Source organism: Amphibalanus amphitrite, unplaced genomic scaffold, assembly GCF_019059575.1.
Source record: "Amphibalanus amphitrite isolate SeventyFive unplaced genomic scaffold, NRLGWU_Aamphi_draft 000014F_arrow, whole genome shotgun sequence".
Lineage (NCBI taxonomy): Eukaryota > Metazoa > Arthropoda > Thecostraca > Balanomorpha > Balanidae > Amphibalanus > Amphibalanus amphitrite.
Window position 1 is genome coordinate 1,933,636 of NW_024881510.1, and position 22,620 is coordinate 1,956,255.

Genomic DNA, 22,620 nt, shown 5'->3' on the forward strand with positions numbered 1-22,620 from the left:
AACTCCTGTTTGGGATTTTTCCCTTCGATGCGGGACGTATGCCATGTTTTCTTTATGGTTTTCATAAAGGCCTCTGCAAGGCCATTTGCCTCTGGGTCTTCGGGGCTGACCCTGCGGTGCGTGAAGCCAGCCCAGCGCGCGTACATGGCGAAGTCGTGTCCGTTGAATGGGGGGCCACCGTCCGTTTTCACTGATTCCGGGATGCCGTGGGTTGCGAATATCTTGTCGAGGACGGGGATGGTCGCCAGCCCGCTAGTACTAGAAGTGATCTCTACTTCAGGATAGCGGCTGTACTCGTCGATGACGACCAGGAGGTGCTCTCCACTCGACAGAAGACCCCAGAAGTCTGCTGCCACCCTTTGCCATGGGCGTTCAGGCAAGGGGGTCGGTTTTAGCGGGTCTCTGGTTGGAGTGAACGTCGAGGCTTGACAAGCCAGACACTTGGAGATCTTCTCGTCGACGAGCGCGTCCAGATGAGGGAACCAGACTTGCGCTCGCAGCAGCCTTTTGCACCGGCCAACCCCCTGGTGGCCCTCGTGCGCGAGCTCAACCACCCGCTGTCGGAGGCTCCCAGCCCCAGGTTCAGGCTCAGAGGCGGGGATGTAGAGCCTGTCTTCGCGTAGGAGAACTCCTCGATTGAAGCTAAACTCTCGGAAGATTTGGCGGAACGGGTCGAGGTCTGGGTCTCTAGTGATGTAGCCCTGCTGGATGCACTTGATCAGCTTTTGGCTCTGCGGGTCTCGCGCAGTCGCTTCCTGGACTTCCTTGATGTTGATGGCGTCCGGCGTGTCATCCGAGATGACCGCGTTGATGCAAATTTCATCATGACGGTACAGGATCATGTCGTCCAGCTGCGCTGCGTGGTACGAGGAGAGCGGCATCGGATGTCTCGAAGCGTAGTCGCATGGGTTCGCCTTCCCTGGAAGGTGTACCATCTGGTACTGGAACTCTTGGGTCTGCAGTTTGTGCCGCTCGACGCGAGCATTTCCTCGCCTTTTCCCATTGTAGACGGCGAGCAGGGGCTTGTGGTCCGTGACGGAGTCGAACCGTATTCCCAGCAGGTAGTGGCGATGGACGTTCATACCCCACGCCTGAGCCAGAGACTCTTTTTCGAATTGGCAGTATCTCTGTTCGCACGGCGTGAGTGAGCGACTTGCGTGGTCGATCGGTATCCAGGTCCCATCGCTTGTGACCTGGAAAAGGCTGGCGGCGATGCCATCTGGTCCCGCGTCTGTGACGAGCTTGGTGGGCAGCTGGGGGTCGAACGGCCGCAAGGCCGTCTCACTTGTCATTGCTTTCAAGATGGCTTGGTACGCCTGTTCGCACTCCTTGCTCCAGATGAACCTGGCGTGCTTTCTTGTGAGTTCTCGCAAGGGTTTGGTCAGCTGAGCGTACGCTTGTTCAGAGTTGAACATGAAGCGCGCATTGTACTGGCAAGCTTGAAGGAAGCTGCGTACGTCGTCGGTGGTCTGGGGAGGTCCCGCTTCCCTGATCGCTTTGACCTTGCGGGGGTCGGCCGACATGCCGGACTTGGAGAAGACCCAGCCGAACCAGTTCACTTCTTCGGATCCGAAGGTGCACTTTTCCTTTCGCAGAGTTAGTCCTCTTTCTTGCAGTCTCTGGAGGCATGCGTCGAGGTTCGTGGCATGCTCCTCTGCGGTCTTGCCCCACACGAGGATGTTGTCGTGTATAGATGTACATCCCGTCAATCCGCGCAGGGTGGCACTGATGCGGTCGTGAAAGATGTCAGATGCTGGCGACGCTCCAAAGAACAGTACCTTGAAGCGGTGCAGGCCTTCGTGAGTGCGGAAGGCACCCATCTTTCTCGACTCCTCTGCCAGAGCCAGCTGGTGAAAACCGTGGCTCATGTCCAGTTCCGAGAAGACTCTCGCTCCTTCCAACATATGGCGCATCTCGGCGACGGTTGTCACATGTCGCGGCGTTCTCCGGATGGCTTTGTTGGGCTCCCTCATGTCGATGTTCATCCTGATTTTCCCAGCTTCTTTCTTCTCGGTGATGACGACATTGGAGATCCATGGACACTCTTCTTGTGGTCCGACGTCTTCGATTTTTCCTTCCGCTCGCAGCTCGGCTAGGTGAGCACTGAGACGCTCTTGGTAGGCCAGGGGAACAGGACGGTAGGGTGCGACGACTGGGGTCGCCTCCGGATCAATGTGGAAGGAGACTTCATCGTCCTTCAGGAGGCCTACTCCTTCGAAAACCTTCTTGTGCTTATTGACGATTGCTGCGATCTTACGTCTGTCGTCGCCGGAAATATCCTGACTCGTGCATTTCTTGGCTTGCACTGTCACGCCAGCAGCTGCGAGGGTGTCGATGATTCCTGCCACGCCGACAACATGGCCGGGTGGCTCCCCCTCGCGAGCCGATCCGCCGGCGTCGATGTGGAGGATGCCAAGCGCCTTGGCGTCCGCGTCACCCAGAAGCGGCTCCGCTAAGTGTCCATCGATGATGTACACAGTCGTGTGACACTGTGCCCCGTTTCGACTCTGAAGGGTGGCTCGCATCTCTCCCTTCACTCTCAGAAGGGTTGCTGTCCCGTACGGCCTCAGCTTGACGGATGATGCCTCCAGTTTGCCAAGGGACGCGTGGTAGGCGCTGACAGGGATGAGCGTCTTGTTGCAGCCGGAATCCACGAAGAAGGAGGTGGCGGTGCCGTTGACAGACACCTGAACAACGTTTGCATGTCCAGGCTGGATCATGCCGACCTCCACGACACGACCCACGCTGTTCTTGTCGTCCACCTCGAACTGGTACGCTTCCTCATCGTCTTCAGCAGTGAAGCGGACTTGAGCCTTGGTGCAGCTAGCAGCTCCTACGAAGTGATTCTTCTCACCACAGAGAGCGCACGTCTTACCCCTAGCCGGACAGCGGCCCGGCGGGTGCGGTCGGTAGTGCGGCGGGCAGTTCTTGCACCTGACACGTGGGCCCGCACCTCGGCCTCCCTGGCCACTGGGTGTCCTCGTTGGCTGGTTGATGCTGTAGCGCCCTCTGGTGGCTACCCGTGCCACAGACTCTCCCACTTCTGACTGAATTGCGCCGCTGGATTTCCTGGCCTGCTCATATCCCAGGGCCGACTTGACGAGCGTCTGCAAGTCGGGGTCTCTGGCCAGGGCTTCTTGTCTCAGGCGCTCGTCTGACGTACCGAAGATGAAGGCGTCTTTCTTGGCCCGCTCTGGAGTGTAGGGGTTGGTGTCAAACTGGCACTGGGTGGCAAGCGAGTCCAACTCATCGAGGAATTCAGTCACGGTCTTCTCTCCTTGCCGTGCATGCATGAGCCGGAAGACGGCCATGGACAGGTTGACATGCTGTCTGCAGTGCGCCCGGATCTGGACGATGGCGGCCTTGAAGGTGGTGGGAGGGTCTGACTCTGTGTCGACTCCTGCTACCTTAGCGAGCTTCCGTAGGTCGCGGCCTCCCCACAGGAGGAGCAGGTTGAGCTTTTGTGTGTCATCGGTCACACCAAGGGAGTTGACGAGGAGGCTGGCATGTTCAAGCCACTCTTCGAAGATGTCGTGGTATCTGGCGGGGTCGGTTCCCAGGACACAGGGTTTGCCGGCTGTCGCGAGGCCGGCATCAGGGATGAGTGACATCCTTGTCGCCAGTGTAATGATGTCGTCTGCCCTAGCTTGTTTATTCACAGCCCGTTGCTGAGAGGCCAACACACCTGAGGGAGGCAACACACTGAGTCACCGTTGAGGTCCAACACTACATACCCTTTCCTCTAAAATGTCCTGTGTCATGCCCTGTAACCTGCCGTGTCCTACTTTCTGTCCTCCTCATTGCCCTACTCTGTTCCTTGCCCTGTGCCCTTAGTCGTAGCACGTGCCCTCTGCTCAATTTTGGGACGGAGTAACAATTTGTTAAAATATGCCCTGGGTGCTGATGTGGTCAAATAAGATCAAACTAACATCGGTTTTCTTATCAATTGTGCTAACACCACGATGCTTTGATCTAACTATTCAACGGCCGATGTGCATCTGACTGCCCGGTCTTAGGCAGGTAAGTAGGGGTATAGGAAGGTACTCAGTCATGTTGATGCAGATATTAACGATCACGTGTAACCGATATTTCCACTGACACTAATAGCTGTGCCAATGGGCCAATAATGACTATCCGGGATGATGTGTAGGTCGTAATGACCAGTGTTTAATTAGCGGCTCAATCCAAGCGCTCAGCGTTCCACGTGCCTCCCACGGTCGGCGGCGCCAGCTGGCGGCTGCGTGACGTCACTGGGGGGTCACACCAGGTAGGTATCTGATGCCTGTGGGTGGCCACGGCTCATAGACAGACACCTCGTCGACTGGTCAGTCCCTATCGGCGCTATATTTACAGGGACGGGACGTGGCCCACCCACGTGGAATCTGGGCTCGGAAACCAGTTCCGTGCGGCTGTATGGGTGTGCTTTTGGTGAATTTGCCGGCCATTATGTGTTTGAATATGCTAAGCCCAACCGTTAAACTTCACAAATAAGCTTTTAAAAAATAAACTTCAATTGCAACGCGCTGAAATATGAATTCATCTCGACTGTAATCCTAAGGCCAAACTAAGGACAAACAGCCAAATCGTTTGTGCGTTCGGAGACAATCACTTATGGAACTTACTTGGAGTCGAGAATCAGTCGAGTTATTGGTGAAATCGGGATATCAATCATTCGCGCGTACACAACTTTTAATAGAAATTTACCTTCTTTACCTTACTTTTAAACATAAAACTGTCTTTTGATGGCTCTCTTTCTTTCTCTCTACCTCCCTCCCTCCCTCTCGCTCTCGCTCTCTCCCTCCCTCTCTCTTTCTCTCTTTCTCTCTCTCTCTCTCTCTCTCTCTCTCTCTCTCTCTCTCTCTCTCTCTCTCTCTCTCTCTCTCTCTCTCTCTCTCTCTCTCTCTCTCTCTCTCTCTCTCTCTCTCTCTCTCTCTCTCTCTCTCGCCCAGTGTTCTGTTGTCTGTCTGCCCAGCGCCGTGGGGTGTTCTCTGGGAGATCTGTAGCACAGGGCACCAACCCCACCGCTGTTTGTCGGGTATGTAAATACACCAACAGCGCCCCTCCTTCGCCGCTCTGCGGGAACAACAGCACCACTCGCCGGTGCAGACGGTGACAATCGTGACGCATGGCTTGTGCTCCCCGCGCCACTTCCCACCGTGGAAATCGGTCGAACCGTTTAAACGGCTGTAGTGTGCATTAAGTACCTACGAACATAGGCAGGTAGGTATATGCAGTATTTTGTATGCTTACGAAGCATTCGAGTGCATGACTGCACTGCACATTAGACATATATCATTGCTGATGAAAAGCAACTCATAAAACTTTGAACTTTCTCTCATTACATTGTTTAATATGTGATTTCTCGTCAAACGGTTGTATTATCTATCTTTTTTTTTTGCTTAAAGTTGATGCTCTAAGTTTTCGGGCGTATTGTTGGAATTATCTCAGCTTATTTCGCACCAAACAATATTGGCACCAAGTTTTCATTGGCCGCCCCACGCCATTGGTTGTCGTCGTCCGTTTTTGTTTCGGAGGAAGGTAGCTCCTCTCCGGAACTGTCGCACGGGCGGTGACGACGGGGTCACCCCGATGTGTGTTTACGGAGCCAGTTTCGGCAGCCAACACAAATGTGGCGCACTGGCGGCCGACAGTGACGCAGCCTCCCCGGAGAGGATGAGAAAGTGGGGCACGGGGCACAGCGAGGAGCGATAATAGACGTTTTCACGACGGGCTATCCGGCGAATGCACCTGATTTGATCAAATCTGCACCTAATTTCTTTTACAGCAAATATCTTCATTTTATGAATTTATTTCAGTGTTTTAATCGATGATGCTCTCTGATAATATGACAAAGCAGGCATATAAGCAATTAGTACCACCCTAGCTGATAGCTGCTAAGAGACACACTGAACCTGATTTGACCAGATCTGCACCTAATCTGTACCAGATCAGATGTGCACCAAAATTGTGTATCAGATGGCCGTCGTGAAAACGGCTAATATTGAGAATACCTACAGTCAGCACGATCCCTACATTCCAACGTGCATCGGCACTTATAACATCGCAACGATTCTTCAAGCAAACTGAGGTCGTATAATCATTTTATATTAGCAGAAGACATCAGCCGCGACCGTTGAATGGTGGAAGTGGATATCTAATGAAGTCTAATAGAAAGCACTGTGTCTAAAAATTTATCACTACGAAACTATTTACAACCCTTCGCTCCCAACTCCTCACTTATCCCCTCTTCCAACTTCTTCTTCATCCTTCATTATCCACTTCCCACTCTCTCCAGACATCTCTTCCTATCAAATTTCCGTCACCAATCGACACGGACAGACTAACTGATGACAGTTGTGGGGTCAGCAACACACAGACACCGAGTGTGAGACTGAGAGGACCGTCAGAGAGGTCAGCAGGTCAGCTCGGCGGGGTCACCGGGAGGACCTCAGTGGTGACCTTGACGGGGTCACAGGGAGGACCTCAGTGGTGACCTTGACGGGGTCACCGGGAGGCCTCAGTGGTGACCCTTGCGCGGGTGATCGTACGACACGTAGATGCTACTCAGCGGCTCCTCCAGGCTCCACGTAGTATGAGCCGCGCGTTCCGCTGGCATCAATGGTCTCCTGCTTACCCTGGGGAAAAATGGCACCAGTCAGCGCGGACTTAAGACTGACCGGCTAATTGTATTGCATTGTACAGCACACAATTACGAGCACCTACCTACCGCTACGCTGCACAATACTCAGAAAGATGGTAGTGACTGATCTTAGGTGATACCCAGCCGAAAAAGTTATAACAATTGTTCGAGAGCAAACCCCGAAGCGGTTAGGTCAATATGCACCACAGTGTCCACCACTATGTAACGTAACACAAAATCCGTACACTTATAATGCATGTAATGCCATGTGGACAATTGTCCTCACGGAAATGACGCAACTTCGCTTTATAAACCGTTTAATTGCTTACCTGGCTGGCCCAGTACTTGGGGTAGTTGACGTGATAGCGGTAGTAGACGTTACTGCCAGAGTAGCCGGGACAGCCGGGCTTGTCGCAAGGTGGATGGACAGGGGGAGGACAGCCCGGCTTGCCGTTACACGGGGGTTTGGGAGGGGGGACCGGGTAGCCGGGACAGCCCGGCTTGCCGTGACACGGGGGCTGAGGAGGGGGGACGGGGTAGCCGGGACAGCCCGGCTTGCCGTGGCACGGGGGTTGAGGAGGGGGGACCGGGTAGCCGGGACAGCCCGGCTTGCCGTGGCACGGGGGTTTGGGAGGGGGGACCGGGTAGCCCGGACAGCCCGGCTTGCCGTGGCACGGGGGTTTGGGAGGGGGGACCGGGTAGCCCGGACAGCCCGGCTTGCCGTGGCACGGGGGTTTGGGAGGGGGGACCGGGTAGCCCGGACAGCCCGGCTTGCCGTGGCACGGGGGTTTGGGAGGGGGGACCGGGTAGCCGGGACAGCCCGGTTTGCCGTGGCACGGGGGTTTGGGAGGGGGGACCGGGTAGCCGGGACAGCCCGGCTTGCCGTGGCACGGGGGTTTGGGAGGGGGGACCGGGTAGCCCGGACAGCCCGGCTTGCCGTGACACGGGGGTTTGGGAGGGGGGACCGGATAGCCGGGACAGCCCGGCTTGCCGTGACACGGGGGTTTGGGAGAGGGGACCGGGTAGCCGGGACAGCCCGGCTTGTCGCAGGGTGGTGAGGGAGGGGGGACCGGGTAGCCGGGACAGCCCGGCTTGTCGCAGGGTGGCGGGGGAGGCGGCGGACAGCCTGGTTTGCCGTGGCACGGGATCGGCGGCAGAGGCACGCCGGGGTGGCCGTCGTGATCATGGTAGTGCGATTGATACACATCGTCGTCACCCAGCGTCAGGGCCGCCAGGCATAGGAGTACCAGAATCTGCCGGACACACAGAGAGAGTCGGAAGGGTCACCGGCTGTTGCAGAACCACATGGACGCAGAAACACCACGGTCTGGCACAGCAACAGTCAGACAAACGGAAGTAGTGATGTCAATTACGGAAAATCGGAATACCGATACCAAACCAATTGCTGATTATTTAGGGACATATTTGTGTTATGAGGTTATCGGTGGAGCCAACAAAGTGCATTTAGTTATTTAGTTAGTGTAAGTGCATTTAGTTATTTGTTGGCTCCACCGATAACCTCATAACCAAACCAATTATCAAGCAAAACCATGGGGAAATACCGAAACCAAACCAACGTGGAAACATGAGAGAAATACCATTTTTTTACCGATTTCTTACCCTCTTATACAATATACATTAGTGACGATTCATGATACCAATAAAATATCAAACACATTAGGGTTGAAATACCAACTACCACGTTCGTATCGGTTTGGTATTGCCTATCGGTATACCAAAAAGTTGGTATCCGATTGACATCTCTAAACGGAAGGTCACCAACTCTTCCATAAACAGACGCTATAGATAACGGCAGCCTGTTGCAATGACAGACAGGAATATCAGAGCCATTTACATAGCCATCGTGAGTCCATGGCGGACGGGAAATTAAACAGCCATAGGTCACAGACAGAGACCTGTGACGGTCACAGACAGAGACCTGTGACGGTCACAGACAGAGGCGGGGACGCGGTTACTGGGTTACATGGGTAGAAATGCATACTCATGCACGTAAGCAATGGCCAAAAATTAACTAACAGTAAAGAGCAACCTCATCATAAACGTAGGCCCTCCCCAGAACCATTATGTTTTAGTTTGAACATGTTGCAGATTCTGCACATGCACTTGTCGCAGTTGTCAGCACCAATCAGCTGTATTTCTTACCTTCATGATGTCTGCAGTTGTGTTTGCGGAATGTCCGTTGAGTGTGCTGTGCTCCTGCGATCGCCGGTTTCTGTATTTATAGAGCGGTATGTCGCACTGACAACCCCTCCCTCCGTCCGTTTGTAGTCAGGGCGGGGGCACAGGCGTGGTCCCAGATGCCATGTGGACGGTACGGATGGCTGGCGTGACCCGATGGCCAAATACTCGTCCGCGGTTTTCCTGTATCGGGGGCTCACTTCTGGTCATGGCTCTGCAATAGGGGATCATCCCGAAATCGCTAGAAACTGTCCGGACATTCAAGAGGCCCCTCGTGTGTTCGTCGCTTTCCTAGGGGTTGGAATTAATCATTGTGACTTTCCAAACGGGCCAATATATCTGTTATTGCCATACAGGATCTAAATGGCGTTGCGTTCGATACGAATCAAACACCAAACACATTTCAACTCTTAATTTATACTGGCGATCATCTCACAAATTATACATAGAATTCATCTGAAGCGATTCTCGATCGCTTGAATCGGCGTCACTTCGTTCGAATTTCTTTCGCTTCCTTCGATCGTTTTCGCTTCGTTTTCGTAATCGTTCGATCGCTTTCGCACTTCAATTTCATAGTTTCGTGTTCAATTGTTTCGAAGTTTGCCTACGCCATTTTCGTTTGTTTCCTCTTTCTTGTTTTTCTTTCTTTCTTTATCTTTTTTGAATTTTTGTTGATTTTAAGATGCATCTCACGCATTTTAATGAAACTAAGTAACCTCTTGCAGCCAGATTTTTTCTTGTGTTTCGGGGGATCCCTCACTCCAAAATAAGCAATAAATCGATGCTGTTGCCGCAACAACACCCTCCCCTTGAAACCTCTGTCCCTGAGGTTTCAACCTTGTCATATACTGTCAGTTCAGTTTCACAATCTTCGTCACTGGGCGCTGCAGCGTTGTGCCCCGGACTTGCAGTTCCACAGAGCGAACCAATCCATCAGCGCTGTGTTTCACCCTAAGTACTCGACCCAATGGCCATTGACCTCGTGGGACACTTTCGTCAACCACTACCACAATATCGCCCACACCTAAATTTGGATTAGCTCTACTTAAATGGTGTGGCCTAGCCTGGAGCAATGGCAAATATTCGGCCCGCCAGCGTTTCCAAAACATATCCGCGTAATAAGCTGCCTGCTTCCATCTCTTACGACTGTTGCTGTCTGTTTTGTCAAAAAGATTGACGGGAACGAGGTCGTACCCTGCACCAGCGAGTAGCAGGAGGTTTGGAGAAAGTGGCTCAGTGTCAAGGTGATCAGTGGAAACTGGTGTCAGTGGTCTGCTGTTTATAATTGCCTCAACTTTGCACATGAAAGTCACCAAAGTCTCGTTTTTCATTGATGTGCTGGTTGTCATGCCTTCTAAAGGTCTTCCCAAAGACGAATGATATCTTCGCTTGCAAAACAAACACGTGCTCAAACCCCTTCGTACCGTGGCATTTCTTTCCAAGAACCACATTACATCTTGCACATCAGCCAAAACGTGTTGCCGTCCAGCGTGTCCCAGCCTTTTGTGCACGTCTTGCATGAGCATGAGCATCTCTGTGTTCTTCTCATGGGACAACATTATGATGCGATGTTTCGCGTTATAAGCAAGGTCAGCATTCTGTAATCGTTCTCCAACGCAAGATACAATTGTACAAAATAAAATCACTAAAATCACAAAATAAAGAATGTTCGGTAATTTGACATGATCGTCCGTTAAGTGCAGAGGGACGTTGTACTGACCACCTTTGTACGCAACAGAACTTTCCACCTTCCTCATCCACAAACGATCTGCGGCGGACAACTCTCTTTTCGTGCAATGCAAATGTTCCGCGTATTTATGGTTGTTTGATGACTTGCTCATTTCTTCCAGAGATTCACCTTCAGTGACAGTTGTCTTGCAAACCGTTGTAACGTCAGGTGGGCCTGCCGTCTGATTCAAACCACATATTACCCATCCGAATCTGGTCAGCGTCGCATACGGGCTACCATTGACACTTGGGATAACCCTTAATGGCTCCATTGCCAAAAACGCATTAGCACCCAACAGCAAACCAACTTCTGAAATTTCTGGTTGGGGTAAAACGATATCCTGCAAATGATCCCACTCCTCCAAATCTTCTGCTTTGGGAAACTGGCCTGCTTCAACTGGTAAGTTTGGTAGTGTATATAGTACTGGTAATGACAGATGATTTTCGCCCTCCAAATCCGTAATAGACAGGCCAGCCACTACTTGAGTCGGTACGGAAACGGCCCGATCCACTGTCGTCAGTGTCAGCTGGCGACCGGGCAAATGTCCTAAATTAAGCTTGTGCATAAGTGACGTGGATATGAATGAGTGCGTCGACCCGCTATCGAGAAAGGCGAACGTTGTGCAGTGGCCTGATGCACTCTTAGCCTTTACAGCCACAATGGGTAAAATGGCTCCACACTTCTGACTTCCCGTTGAAATGCGACACGAAGTGACCTTAGCCCCATCAGCTTCGCCTTGTGTTCCCGGCTGTTCTTGAGGCGGCACGCCTCGCAGATTCCCTGGACCATCGTGTTCGTGTAAAGCAGTTGGATGACTTCGATTGCACGTGCGACATCTTGCCGGTCTCCGGCACAAATTTTGCCTGTGACCTCTGCGAAGACACCCAAAGCAAAGCGAGTTTCTCATCACAAATGACTTCTTTTCTTCTGTAGACATTTCCTTCAGCTTAGCACACTCGGGGAGGTAATGCGAGTTGTCCCCGCAAAACAAACATGTCGAATAATCATGTGCTTGTGTCGCTGACACTAGTGACTCTTGATTTTGTACCATAGAAAATGATCCATTAATTTGCTTCTTACCGTTTCCTCGACTGCCATCGTACATGTGCTGCCCAAAAGATGCGTTTGTAGCGACTCTCGCCTCTTTCATGACAAATTCGACTAGGTCTTCAAAAACTGCGGAGCGCCCATGAATTTCTTCGAGATCATCAACACGCCTGCGCCATCTATTTAGAAGTGAGCTGGGGAGTTTTTCTGTAATATTCCGTAACGTTCGCGGATCACTAATTAAATGGCATGCATTTCCCAATGCATTTTTACAGCTCATCAGAAGAAGCGCAAATTTGTCCAAATCTTCACCATTTTCAAATTCCATCCGTTCTTCGTCATTAATTTTATCCATGAACGCCGCTGCAATAGTGCTCGGTTGACCATAACGTTTGCGTAGAATTTGCATTGCCTGCTCATAGCCATCCTCAATATACATACAACTGGCAACGATAGTGTGCGGTTTGCTTCCACTGACCAAATTTTGTTCTAGATAATGCAACTTTTCGCTGTCGTCTTCTAGCTTAGACGCAATCTTCATCTCAAAACTGCGAATAAATTGTGCAAACTGAGTAATGTCACCGCCAAATTTCTTAATTTCTATAGGAGGAAGACGCATCAATGCTGCCGTTCTTTCTCTTTCTGCCTTCAGCTCAGAATGCACATCATCTCGAGAACTTTTTAGATGCCGTTCGTTCAGCGGTAAATGGAGGCTAGGCTGTGAGCCGAGGGTCTTATCTGTCTGCGTTATGTGTGACTGTTGAATTGGGCACTGTGTATGTGTATGTGGTTGGCTCGCTGGTGCTGGGCTTACGCCGCCATTTTGACTCGTATAAGCCTGAAACGCCTGCTCCCTTGCAGCTAACTCATTTATGGTTGACTGAAGTTCTAATAATTCCTGCCCGTGACGAAGTTCGGCTATTTTACTCTCGATATATTGTTTATCTCTCAAAGATCGCATTTTTTCAACAAGTGCAGCCCTATCAGCTGCTTCTTCTGCGCGCCTAAGTTCAGAATTGGCTGAATTACAACTAGAGGACCGATTTGACACAGTAGATCTAATCTGGGATGCACTATCATCTGGCTGAATTGCAACATGCTCTGATTGAGACGCAGAAGTGCGTATCTCTAAGGCGTCGCATAATCGTTTTAGAAGTGTTTCCTTATTGCCTTTACAACTTATGCCCCGAGACCTTAAGATTGTTTTAAGTTCTGCAACCTTCAGCCCCTCCATAATACCTACTACCGAAATTTTCACAATTAATTTAGGTAGACTTAATAATTAACACCTCTGGACAACCCACGGGACGAAGCACAGGATGAAACACAGTCTGATCGGATATGGACGCCTGTAGCCGTAATGTCAATTCACAATGGTTTCTTCTTGTGCTCGTTTCAAGACCTTACCTCCTGTGCAGACCATAGGTAGCCAGACAAATCATTGCATTCTTGATACATGTGAACTTAATATGCTTAGTAAAATCAACAAGATGCCGCTTGTGGCTCGGTAAAACAAAGTGTAGCAAATCAAGCAATCGTGTTTGATCACAATATCATTCTCTTCTGAATCTTGGGAGTTTGTCACTTGCAATCTTGCTGTGAATATCTTTAGTTCACGTAAATGGGCACTTCGAAACTGCTATTGCCATACAGGATCTAAATGGCGTTGCGTTCGATACGAATCAAACACCAAACACATTTCAACTCTTAATTTATACTGGCGATCATCTCACAAATTATACATAGAATTCATCTGAAGCGATTCTCGATCGCTTGAATCGGCGTCACTTCGTTCGAATTTCTTTCGCTTCCTTCGATCGTTTTCGCTTCGTTTTCGTAATCGTTCGATCGCTTTCGCACTTCAATTTCATAGTTTCGTGTTCAATTGTTTCGAAGTTTGCCTACGCCATTTTCGTTTGTTTCCTCTTTCTTGTTTTTCGGGGGATCCCTCACTCCAAAATAAGCAATAAATCGATGCTGTTGCCGCAACAACAATATCCAATATTTTCCGCGTTGCAAGTTTCCCAGCATTTTTAGCAGAATCACTTGCTAATAATGGACTAGAGATTGTGATCGGAAGGGTCCAATCACCTGCGACCTATAAAATGCTACAGTGGCTCGTTTATGACTAGGAGTTTCCCACTTAGCATTTTGTGGGGCTTCCACCAACTTTTCCTCGGTGAGGGGCCACGGCCATTGCCAGCTCCAACGTCATACCTATGTTTTCCATAATTGTGATTTATAGGCGCATGTCATGCATAGTGTCAGATTAATTCGCAATTTTTCTCGTCGTATACGTTGCATCGCATAGGCAGGTATGAGACTAGACAAAGTAAACATGGAACATAATTCAGCCCTTTCACACCTGACACAAAGAACCCTGACACAGCACAGGGGGCTGCCGCCCCCATAGTTCTTTTTTCGCGATAGCTCCAAACACGCCGGACATAAAGAGCTAAAACTTGGCATACCACGTCCATCAAATGAGCAGCAGATTGATAGGTATTCGCGAATATCAAACTAAAAATTCGATATTCGGACGGGGAACACAATAACTCAAAAACCAATGAACCGATTTTGATGAAAAGACCCTCATTCGATTCCTCGTTTCAGCGATTTCTAGTGACCTAGAAATCGCTGTCAACCTGTAATAGGGGTCGGGGAATCGATTGAGACCGTTTACAAGCCAATCGGACGGTAACTTTAGGCTGTAGAGCGTTCCCTGTCCTGTAACCTTGACCTAGACCTTGAAGGTCATGACCTAGTGACCTAGAAATCGCTGTCAACCTGGAATCGGGGTCGGGGAATCGATTGAGACCGTTTACAAGCCAATCGGACGGTAACTTTAGGCTGTAGAGCGTTCCCCGTCCTTTGACCTTGACCTTGACCTTGAAGGTCATGACCTGAGGGTCCCTCATTCGATTCCCTTTGAGGGAAAGACCGTCATTTGATTCCCTTTGAGGGAATCGAATGACGGTCTTTTCATCAAAATAGGTTCATTTGTTTTTGAGTTATTGCGTTCCCCGTCCGAATATCGAATTTTTAGTTTGATATTCGCGAATATCAATCTGCTGCTCAATTGATGGACGTTGGCATACCTGACCTTTAATTCAAGCCGGATCTTTTGAAACCAACCGCATTTTCAGGTCAGGTCAGGCCACTGATCTATGACGTCATAAGTGAACCTCTGCACGGCCTTCAGATGTCGCAACTTCGCAACGCCCTCACTGCCAGAGGAGCTTTCACAGGGAAATGAAACTTGCAGGACCTAGTATCCATCAGGAGTCTCACAGCCTGTATATCTCGGCCATTTTTCCTAAAGGTCATATGAGGTCAGATCATTTTCATGACTTCACCGTTAGGTATAAGTAAATGGGGAAAAATGAAAACTACTATTCTGGCGCCGGGAACAATCTCCAACTAACTCAAGCACACAAAATCGTGATTTCATGCACTCCTTGCAAGCTTCAATGCATCAATTTTGCAATGTTGACCTTGCGTGACGTCATTTATGACGTCATTAGGGTCATATTAGTGTTTCGTCAATAACCTCCCGATCAAATTGAGCTAGCCAGTCGCGAAAGCCACCAATGGACTCAGGAAGACCTGCCGAATCGAAAAATATGCGACATGACCTCTTTCAACCAATTTAGTGACCTGGGGGCGCTGACCTGACCGTGATCCGAGGTTAGCACCCTAAGTTGACCTCACACAAACAAATAGTATATCATTCGACGCACCTGAGCAAGGCGAACACGATGCTGCCAAAATAGCGGCTCTGCGGCCGTTTTTTGCGAAGTTATTCACCAAAAACGGAACCATACCTTGGGGCAATTGACCTGACCTCAGAGGCCACCGGTTGACCTAGGACCTTAAAATCGGATACCAGTAAAACGCCTTTTGGGCAAAGAACGAGCGAGCGAGATAGTGAGCCCTGCACGTGCGCAAGGGCGAGAGGGTACTTCCAACGTGCTTGTGCAAAGCACCCTTCTAACCGGTCGCTAGCGGTGTGCCAAATTTGAACGCAATCGGCCCAGCCGTTCCTGAGATCTGGAAGCGGCATTCTGCACGTGCGCACGTGCAAACGGGGTCCAAAATGACTTTTGCACGGCACCCTACTAACCGGTCCCCAACCGTGTACCAAATTTGAGCGCAATCGGCCCAGCCGTTCTCGAGATCTGGAAACGCCCCCTGCACGTGCGCACGTGCAGTAGCACCCTAACCGCAACACATGGGAATTCATTGCCTGGTGGGTGCCTACCTGTATGCCAAGTTTCAGCGAAATCGCCCCAGTAATTACCGAGTTACTGAAATGGGAACAAATTTGGCACCTCTTCTTTTTTATTTTGCACGTGCAGTGGGGGTCACTCACATAGATCAAGAGTATCCGACCTTCGGTAGAAGGGATGCAGCTACCCTATAAAAATTACCGCAAGACAATCGCTCAAGCCGCTGCTGAGATATGGGCCTCTCAAAATCATTACTTTTGCAAAACTGCTTGAACACCCTTGACTTTTCACGTGGCACGTGCCACGACGGTCACTGAGATGTATCAAAAGTAGTCAATTACGGGGTAGAAGGGATGGGGCTACCCAGCAAAAAAGACCGCAGGCCAATCGGTCCAGCGGTTGCTGAGATATAAGCCTCTCAAAAGCGTTACAGGCCGGGCCGGGCCGGGCCGCTCATACTGAGATTTTTCCGTTATATTGAAAAGACATCGCTTCGCTCGCTGCGCTCGCTCGCTCGTAATCAATCCCTGCGTCTCTTAACGGCGCACACGCTCGTTTTTTCCGCGAAGCGCTAGCTCCACCAGGGACGAAACGGCTGGGGGGGGGGGTTCGTACTTGCCCCCCCCCCTCGGCCGGCGCGTATACCTATAGAAAACCAATAGGCCCGGCGAGGGTTAAAGGAGGATATATAGTTTGGTGACTCTGATAAAAGAGTGGTTTGTTAAGTGGACTAGCCCATCGCGAAAAATTGTGAGCATTATTTTCATTTTTTCACTTATAGCTATGGTGACGCATAGTTGCAAATTACGCCAAGTGGCTGGGACATGGCCTTCAATTGGTCCTGAACTTAAACGGCAGATACAGTATTAGAACTCTTCTTATGTTTGACGCCTGTTACCAAAAGTCTAATACTTTGTTCAGCATGCACGGTCGTATGTCGTTGCGGTTAAATAGTAAACTGGTTCTCGAGCACATGCACTGATCCGGATCGCAAGTCCCGATTGAAGGAGGCCGTCACTTAGCCCCTCCTTCTTGTTAAGCGGGCCTCTACTGAGGAAACCCGCGGACGGTGTCATGCGACGCCAAATCACGTCAGCCCCGGACACCGTCCCCAAAGTCTCTGGGGCCCCACCCGGTGCCCCGCCCTGACCACAAACGGACGGAGGGAAGGGCTATCAGCGCGACATACCGCTCTATAAATACAGAAACCGGCGATCGCAGGAGCACAGTGAACTCAACGGACACTCGATAGACACAACTGCAGGCATCATGAAGGTGAGAAATACAGGCTACAGCCAACCGATGCTGACAATCCCATTCAAGTTGCAAAGGCAAAGGCTTATGGGTTCTGAGGTAGTCATCTGTACCTTCGTCTTTTTCATCTTGGAATAGAAGCGTTTTCATTCGTACATCTGACCCACTAGCAGTGGCCACTGAGTGATCGTTTTATACAGTCACGAGACAGCTTTTCTGTTTGTGAACGTGCCGGGCCATGGTCTTATTGTGGGATTCCATAGCAGTCGGCAATTCCTCTGGCTTTGTCTCTGTCTGTTTCTGACAGGCTCTGGCCCTACCAAGCCGATATGTTTCGTGCAAGTCGGTCTCTGACCTTCTTGTCTCTGCCCCTTTCTGTCAGGTCCTGGTTCTTCTGTGTCTGGCTGCTCTGGCGCTAGCTGATGATGGCGGCTACTACGGCGACTATAGCGTGCATGTGCCGCCGAGCCCGTGTCACGGCAAACCCGGCTGTCCCGGCTACTCTGGCAGTAACGTCTACTACCGCTATCACGTCAACTACCCCAAGTATGGGGCCAGTCAGGTAAGTCACATGCTAATCTCGTGCAATTTAGCATGAGGAAGTTCGCAAAAAAGTGACATTTCGTACACTTTTAAAATGCTGGTGAAATAACACATTGATATCTGATGTTTGAGGTTTGGTTACAAGTTTGTTGATACATACGCTCCGACAATTGTCATCACTTGGCTGGCTGACAATTGGCTGCCGAACATGTGGGTATCGGTCACTTGTCAACTTTCTGAATAGCACAGTAGATATAGCACAGCAGGTAATACCACAGGTACAACACAGTAGGTAAAAGCACAGCAGGTACAGCGGAGGTGTAGGTAGTGAAGTAGGTTGGTACTGGTAATTTCACTTTAGGATACCTAAAATAGCCGTTTTCACGAACGCTATCTGGTACATTTGGTACGCATTAGGTGCATATTTGGTCAAATTAGGTTCATAATTGTTTTGTAGGCTTCCAGCCTAGGAAGCGTTGATCACTTGAATGATTTCTCAAGTAATCAGAAATAAATTTTTATTAAAACATACCTAAGTTACGTTGGTTCGCAGATGTCTGTAGATACTGCGCCAGATTCATATGAAATAGGTATATGTGCGGCCGTGGCGGCCGTGGCACAAATTATTTGGCTTGGAATCATTTGTGACTGCGGTAGTTGAATTGCATATTGTATGTTTTTCAACTAACTTATCCTCAGTTCATTAATTTCGTTTAATATTTTAATGAAAAATAACGTCAGACAGCTTTATACATTACATAAATGATAAGCGATTACTTAGGTACTAAGCTGGAAACTTACTAAAAACAACTATGAACCTAATTTGACCAAATCTGTACAAATATGCACCAAATATGTACCAGATAGCCGTCGTGAAAATGGTTAATACAAAGTAACACGCAATTAAACAGCCGATCAGTCTCTATCCACGCTGACTGGTTCCATTTTTCCCCAGGGTAAGCAGGAGACCATCGATGCCAGCGGGACGCGCGGCTCCTACTACGTGGAGGAACCGAACAACAGCATCTACGTGTCGTACGATCACCCGCGCTAGGGTCGCCACTGAGGCCTCCCGGTGACCACGCCTGGGTCACCACTGAGGTCCTCCCAGTGACCCGGCAAGGTCACCACTGAGACCTCCCGGTGACCCCGCAGCGCTGACCTGCTGACATAGACCTGGAGAATTGTGCTGGACTGGGGGTGCTCGAGCTCTTCCAATTCCACGCCGGATTGGCTTTGCGCCCTACGGCGGATTGGCTGCGCCCGAGCACCCCAACTTGGCACAATTCTTCACCTACTCGTATGCCTGCTGAGTTGACCTCTCTGGCGGTCCTCTCACACTCATTGTCTGTGTGCTGCTGACCTGACGGCTGCTTTACCAGTCAGCTTGTCCGTGGTGTCGGGAAACTGATACTTAGAGACGTCGTCTGGAGGGGGTGGGGAGCAAATAATGAAGAGTGCAGCTTGCAAAAAGAGTTAAGAGAAAACAACGTGGACTGGGTGAAGTGCTCAATGTTCTTTCGCATAATTTCTACGCATGGTTAAATAAACGGATCTCTGGCGCGGATCTCTGATCCGTCAATAACAAGTCGAAGGATGCCTTGTGAAAATAAAACAAAAATGAAGCGACAGCTGATGGAATGATATCATAAGATTTTTAACGTTTACGGCTTAAAGCTACTTAAAGAGTACCTAAATTGGTCGTGAGACCTATTTACTCTCATTTTAAGCAACGTTACTTCGGGCAAGCCTGCTGACTGTAGTCCTAATATCTTCGTTCCTCGCAGTATTGATTAATTCCACAATAAGTTTAATCACAGACTTTCATATAAGAGAAGTCTGTGGCATGATCATTCTCTCGCAACATGTCTGCAGCAATTATTTCATACATGTCTGCTTTATATTTCTGTTCGATTTTTTTTAAACAATGTTTATTCAACATGCAAATCACAGACGAACGTCGACCTGACGCTACACTGGCGACAGCGATGAAACAAAAGATTCAGAATAAACCAGCACAGAAATCAAGCAAAGCGACACAAATACGAGGGGGTATCGGAAAGTTCTGATCATCACATAGAAGATGTAGACCGATTTTGATGATTTTTGGTTTGTATTATATTTGGTTCTTAAGAACAATGTTCCCGCAAAGAGAATCCTGAGAAGTGGTTTTATCTTATGTAGGAGAGACTTAGAAGTAAAAAAGATGAGTATTGGGCCCATTGAGGACCGAACCGTCATCCAACTAATGCATTTGAAACGGTATCACACTGAGAAAATACATCAAGAACGTGAAACCAGTTTATGGCGAGGAAAGCCCATCTCATGCACTTACCGAAAATGAAGAAATAATTTCCAACTTGGTTGCATGGCCCTTGCAGGGGAGTCAAGAAGTGAGTGGCTACCAGTGACTGACAAGGTGGTGACTGTGAAGGAAGTGGAGGACCTCATCCTTACAGATCGTCGTGTGACCTTTCAGATGATTGTGCAACAGAAAGGTCTCAATGCTGGCAGTGCCTGAAAATATTATCAGCGAAGAACTACAGACGATAAAGGAGTCAGCCCGCTTAGAAGTTCGTGTGTCTACTTTGTTCAAGAGAAAAATGCGTCTTGGCCCTTCGAAATCAAAACTAGGTTTTTTTTAGGAAATTGAAGACATCTTCGATAATTTGATGACTTGTGACGAATGCTGGGTCTATGTGCATGATCCAGAGACAAAAAGATGATCAAGAAGTTTAAGCACGACACATCTGTCCTTCTTAAAAGGCGAAGATGCAGAAGCCGATATGGAAGGTCAATGCTATCAGTGTTCTGGATCTGGCGTAGGATAGTCATTACCGACTGTCTTGATTATGGTCGGATAATGATAAGCAAGCACCACTGCACACTTTTGAAGAAGTTGCGAGATGGCCTCAAGCAGAATCGCCGCAAAAAAGGCCAAGAAAGATGTTTTATCCGCACCGACAGCGCTCCCGCCCATTCGTCCTGAGCTGCGATTGAAGAGTAAACATGTTGTGGACATTAAATCCTACCGCATCTAAGAAATTCACCTGACCGGGTATTAACTGACTCTTGATTGTTACGGGAGATGAAGAATCCGCAGTATGGCCGGTGATTTAAGGACAGAAATGACGTCATTGATGAGATGGAGCAGTGATTTACGGGACAGTGCGAAGGTCCTACAATGACCGCCTGAGGCAGCTCAAGAAACGATGCAATAAGTTTGCGGTCGTGTGTGGTGACTTCTAAAGGAGTAATGAACATTATGTAAAAAAATCAAATTTCTATCGCATCTCATTCGTGGTGATGATCAGAACTTTTCGATACCCCCTCGTATATGACCCCAACTGACAACTACCATGCCAAGCCAGGACAGCTGCTATCTATTCTCTTGGCAGTGTTGGCACCCGCGGGTTTCGTGCCCCTGATTGAGCCACCTGACACCTCGGAGAGGCCATGTCACTGCAAAAGCGGCACCAAGATGAAGCAATAGTTATTCGAGGAGAGATTGGAGCTGTTTCAGAGTTCTACCTCTATTACAGTTTTTTGGTGGGTCTAATTTTCATGGTCACTGTTTTCAGAGAGTAGTGGTAGCCCCTCCACGCTTGCCAGTTTACACCGTCTGCAGAACTATCGTGCTGTCCGGCCAGGTAAGGGCCGTTGAGGTTTGATGAATGACAAGCGCTGAACCACCAGCCGGCTTTGTGGTTCCGGGCGCAGTTACCAGCGCTGTGCGAGTCCTGGTCGCGGTCCACCGTCGAGAACTTCATGCCGGAGTGTCCTCCGATGCTGTCGCCGGCGGTGCCCGTGTAGTTGACCGCCCGCAGCCGGTAGCCGTCCTCCTCAGAGGAGATGCGGAAGCCCTGGTACACGGCGTGTCGCCGAGCGCCGTCAAAGTCCTCCAGGCCGACACGGAGCTCGTAGCGCCGGTCTCTGGCGGCGGTGATCGCCCGCACGTGCTGCAGGCCCCACCAGAACTCGGCGTCCAGCTCGCCGAACCCCTCCCGGTAGGCGGCCCAGCCGCGGAAAAAGTCCTCCCGCGGGGAGATGTCGGCGCGCCGCTGGATGACGGTCCAGCCGCCGCCGTCGGCCGGCAGCTCGCAGTAGGCGGCCACCGGCCTCTGGGAGGGCTCCAGGCCGGGCTGTAGCAGGTGAACACCGCTCACAGAGCCGCTCTCCAGGTCACTGCAGTCGCGCGGCAGGCGGACTCCGGTGGTACGACCAGCGCTGATCTCGTCCAAACGGCCGGATAGCTCGGAGAGACGGCCAGACAGCTCAGAGAGACGGTCAGACAGCTTCGTATCCAGGTTGTCTGTCCGGCCGTCTAGCTCAATCTTCAGGGAGTCTATACGGCCATCTAGCTCCGTCTTCATGGAGTCTATCCGGCTGACTAGCTCCGCCTGAGAGGCTGCCACCCTGCCGTCCAGCTGCGTCTGAACTTCCTCCAGCAGGCTGTCCAGTCCGTCGGTGAGGGCCAGCAGGGCGGACTGAGCCGCCTGGCCGAGAATGGCGGCCGACCGGCTCAGGACAGAGCTCAGGGAGACGTTGTGAGTTGGTGGACTGACACTGGAGGCAGTAGGTTGCACCGAGCCCAGACAGACGAGCAGCAGTAGGACAGACACCAGCACCGTGGGCTGCATGGCGCGGGGCGAGGGATGGCAGACCGTCTGGGGTGGATCGAGAACAGAACAGGAGACACACTGTAGTAAGACTGAACAGGGTGCAGCTTGGCGAGCAAGACGGATCAGACTGCTGAAGCTGAAAGCTGGATTTTGGTCTTATATACCTGCACTGCAACGGCAAACTATAAACAGAGTGAACTGTATATTCAACGGGCGCCAACGCGACTGATGCGCCCAAGGCGACTGTATACGAACATGTCTCGCCCCAAACTCGGTTGTAACCAAACGGACTAATGTCAAACGGCTCTGTGATTTTTTTCGCTAACGCTTATATGGAAAAGCCAGCTGTCTGGCCCG

The 22,620-nt window shown here is 50.3% G+C and overlaps 3 protein-coding genes across 3 annotated transcripts; all 3 read right to left on the minus strand.

The window, feature by feature from the left end:
* Positions 1 to 6,089: 6,089 nt before the first annotated feature.
* Positions 6,090 to 13,546, minus strand: LOC122385000 (formin-like protein 20). Its single transcript, XM_043372901.1, has 4 exons — positions 13,023 to 13,546; positions 8,804 to 9,687; positions 6,970 to 7,893; positions 6,090 to 6,635 (listed from the first exon to the last, which is right to left on the minus strand). The coding sequence occupies exons 2-4, from the start codon at positions 8,807 to 8,809 to the stop codon at positions 6,561 to 6,563; spliced, it is 1,005 nt and encodes a 334-aa protein (XP_043228836.1). The 5' UTR covers positions 8,810 to 9,687; positions 13,023 to 13,546; the 3' UTR covers positions 6,090 to 6,560.
* On the minus strand, positions 9,237 to 13,029 carry LOC122384994. The gene is made up of 2 exons (XM_043372887.1): positions 12,844 to 13,029; positions 9,237 to 10,926 (listed from the first exon to the last, which is right to left on the minus strand). The coding sequence occupies exons 1-2, from the start codon at positions 12,847 to 12,849 to the stop codon at positions 9,691 to 9,693; spliced, it is 1,242 nt and encodes a 413-aa protein (XP_043228822.1). The 5' UTR covers positions 12,850 to 13,029; the 3' UTR covers positions 9,237 to 9,690.
* Positions 13,547 to 19,295: 5,749 nt separating the features above from the next.
* On the minus strand, positions 19,296 to 22,414 carry LOC122385006 (microfibril-associated glycoprotein 4-like). Its single transcript, XM_043372915.1, has 2 exons — positions 20,978 to 22,414; positions 19,296 to 19,686 (listed from the first exon to the last, which is right to left on the minus strand). Exon 1 carries the CDS (start codon positions 22,279 to 22,281, stop codon positions 21,178 to 21,180), a length of 1,104 nt encoding a protein of 367 aa, XP_043228850.1. The 5' UTR covers positions 22,282 to 22,414; the 3' UTR covers positions 19,296 to 19,686; positions 20,978 to 21,177.
* Between the last annotated feature and the right edge of the window lie 206 nt (positions 22,415 to 22,620).